The sequence below is a fragment of the Myotis davidii genome, unplaced genomic scaffold (assembly GCF_000327345.1).
Source record: "Myotis davidii unplaced genomic scaffold, ASM32734v1 scaffold247, whole genome shotgun sequence".
NCBI classification, from domain to species: Eukaryota; Metazoa; Chordata; class Mammalia; order Chiroptera; family Vespertilionidae; genus Myotis; species Myotis davidii.
In genome coordinates this window covers 2,815,338-2,818,115 of record NW_006299593.1, presented here as the reverse complement: position 1 = coordinate 2,818,115, position 2,778 = coordinate 2,815,338, and the positions used below count along the sequence as shown (strand labels likewise).

Sequence of the window (2,778 nt, the reverse complement as noted above, 5' to 3'; positions counted from 1 at the left end):
ATCTTCCTTCTGAATTCCAGAAACACACCTAGTCGGCATCTCCTCTTGGGTGTTCAAAATGGCACCTCAAATTACCTTGTCCTGATCTGAAGGTATCTTCTTTCCCCAGATTTTATCCTACATGCCTTATCTTAGCAAATGATGCTACCATCTACCTAGTTCCACAAACCTGAAACCTGGATGCCTGTCTTTCTTGAATCTTCTAATTCCCTCATCCTCTGCATTTAAACATCACCGAGTTATTCAGGACAAACTCAATCTGATTCCCTCCCATCCTTTGTCTCAGGATAGCTGCCATAGTTTACAAGTCTATTCTAGCCGTGTCTTTAGATTTCTACTCCTTGTTCCCAAGTGGCTTCCATACTTTTATTTCCCTGCATAGCCCATTCTTACTCTTGCGTTTGCAGCCTTGACAACCTCTACCACCTTTTACCACAACAAGTGTCACCCCATTTCACATAGCTAATTTGTACTCATCCTTAAGGTCTTGTTTGGACATCATTTCCTTCTGGAAACTTCTCTTGACAACCCTTCCCCTCAAAACCAGTTAGGTACCAGTCTTATGTGCCCTCATAATGTTTTTCCCCATCAACGCACATTCACACTGTTTACTAGTTTGTATCCCTCAGTGGCCAGCAGTCTACTCAAGAGCAGGTATGCCTTTTTAACTATTACTCCTCTGGTACGCAGGTGTGCAATAAATGTTCCTTTGAGTAATTGTATTTCTCATGCCTTTTTATTTTACTTTCTCATGTTTTGACACTTGGACTCTTGGGAGAGTGCCTTTCAATTGTTAGCCTATGTCCTCCAACCGCCTTCTTTACCAAACTTTCACTAGCCAGGCAACATTCCTCTGCCCTAATGACTCCAGGGCCAGGTACCAAACAAACCTGCACAGCCTCTATATCCCCAAACCCGCTGAAATTATGCAAATTCGCCAATCATAAATTCGCCCTGCCTCTCCCATTCCTTCCTGCAAAAACCACAATCATGTCTCTTACCCATGCTTCCCCTGGCTCCCTCTGCCCCCTGACCCACCCTGGTGCTTCCCGGTGTGGGCTTACACTGCTTGCAGTTTAGAATTGATTTGATATGAAAAGTCTTGTGCATTTAACATGAACTGCCAAGATAAGTGGCGGAAAGAAAACTGTGTTAGGATGGTGGGTATACGGGTTTTTCCGGACTTCTATAACAACATCAACTAGCACACCTTAATGCCCACTGTGAAACAAAAGCCTCGGCGAAAATGGGGCTGGAACAGCGGAAGTAACAACTTGGTTCTCGGCCGCATCTCCCCGCTCCAGTGGGCCCTTTGATGCTGGGCTGGCTTTGCGCAGCCGCACTTCGTTAGACGCGGAACCCTTGTGAGTGGTTTCAACGTTTTCCAGTCGGCAGTGAAAGCGCACTTCCGGCCTTCACGGAAGTTGTTGCACAGTCGTTTCCGAGGCTGTGTGCGGTAGAGGAGCCTTCCAAATGGGTCGTAGCCGCTCCCGATCTCCGCGGAGGGGTGAGTCTGGAAGCAGTTCGGAGGGTCTGGGGCTCGGTTAGAGGCGCTTCCTATTCCCCCCTATTTCTACGCGAGGGCCGCGGAGATGCACGCCCTTTACTCCTGAGAAGGAGACAAGCGGGGTGTCTGTGTGGATGGGGGAACGAAGACCGCGGCGCTTCGGTTCCGAAGCAGGGTTTTTTCCCTTCTAAATTGGCGTTTCGCTCTTTATCAGCCTCCAATAGTAACTTTTGTTATTCTTGTACCTGGTAATTTAGAATCAGACCACCGTTTTTTCAGTTAATTTCTGGGTGACCGTATGTAAGCCATCCAACCTTTCTCAGTCCGAATTCCCATAATTAGACATTGGGGATAATATTACCTAGTTTAAAAACTGATGTGAGCAATAATGGCACTTTCCATAGCACTCAACATGTGATACTGCCTGTGTCTTAAGGCTCAAGGTAGGTTTCTCCGGTGTATTGTAATAGGGAATCGTGTGTCCTGGGAGCTCACCCCTAAGGTCTCCGGAAACCCCCCCCCACCCCCCATAAGTGAGGCAGAGCCGTGTACTCTGAATTAGACCCTCGGTTCTGCCCCTGGGTGGTTTTTACCACCTTCAACTTGTTAAGATGTGATTTTCTTTAAAGTTAAATGGGGCCGGCATCCACATATGGCTATTGAGGATCCCAGTCAGAATAAAGATGTGCCCAATCAGGATTAAGACGTGCTGTTTAATTGTAGGATACACACCGGATTTCCTTAATTTAGTACGGAAAAGGTAACATAATCTCAATACTTTCTTATGTTGAGTACTTTTTGAAATGATAATAGTTTGGAAATATATATATTTAGTCAAATAACATTTTGTTAAAACTTATTTCACCTTTTTATTTTTTTTAATGTGAATACTAGAAATGGCTTGCATTATATTCCTATGAGACAGCCCAGCTCTAAATATTTGAGGTAATTTTTGGCTCTGCAATTTTGTTCCTTGTGTTAGAACGCAGGCGGTCCCGGTCCACTTCGCGGGAGAGAGAACGCAGGCGTCGGGAAAGGTCTCGGTCCAGGGAGAGAGATCGGAGAAGGAGCCGCTCTCGATCCCCGCACAGAAGACGCTCCAGGTAAGTGCGGAACATGAGTAGAGCTTTACCACGAGTCCCAGAGAAACTAGTTGTTGCCGTTTAGTTTGTTTTTTATCACTTATAAGGCCATTTACAACAAGCATGTCAAACTCACAAGCATGTCAAACTCAAAGGCTAACACGGGCCAAATAAGGTTTAAGTTTCTGT

General features: G+C 45.7%; 1 protein-coding gene across 2 annotated transcripts in view; it reads left to right on the top strand.

Annotated features, from left to right (window-relative positions):
* Positions 1-1,398: 1,398 nt before the first annotated feature.
* Positions 1,399-2,778, top strand: part of SNRNP27 (small nuclear ribonucleoprotein, U4/U6.U5 27kDa subunit) — an 8,093-nt gene continuing 6,713 nt past the window's right edge. For both annotated transcript variants that reach the window (XM_015571497.1, XM_006775316.2), the window contains exons 1-2: positions 1,399-1,507; positions 2,490-2,610. In XM_015571497.1, the coding sequence (XP_015426983.1) occupies positions 1,474-1,507; positions 2,490-2,610 (155 nt within the window). In that variant the 5' untranslated portion in view covers positions 1,399-1,473. The remainder of the gene's footprint in view (positions 1,508-2,489; positions 2,611-2,778) is intronic.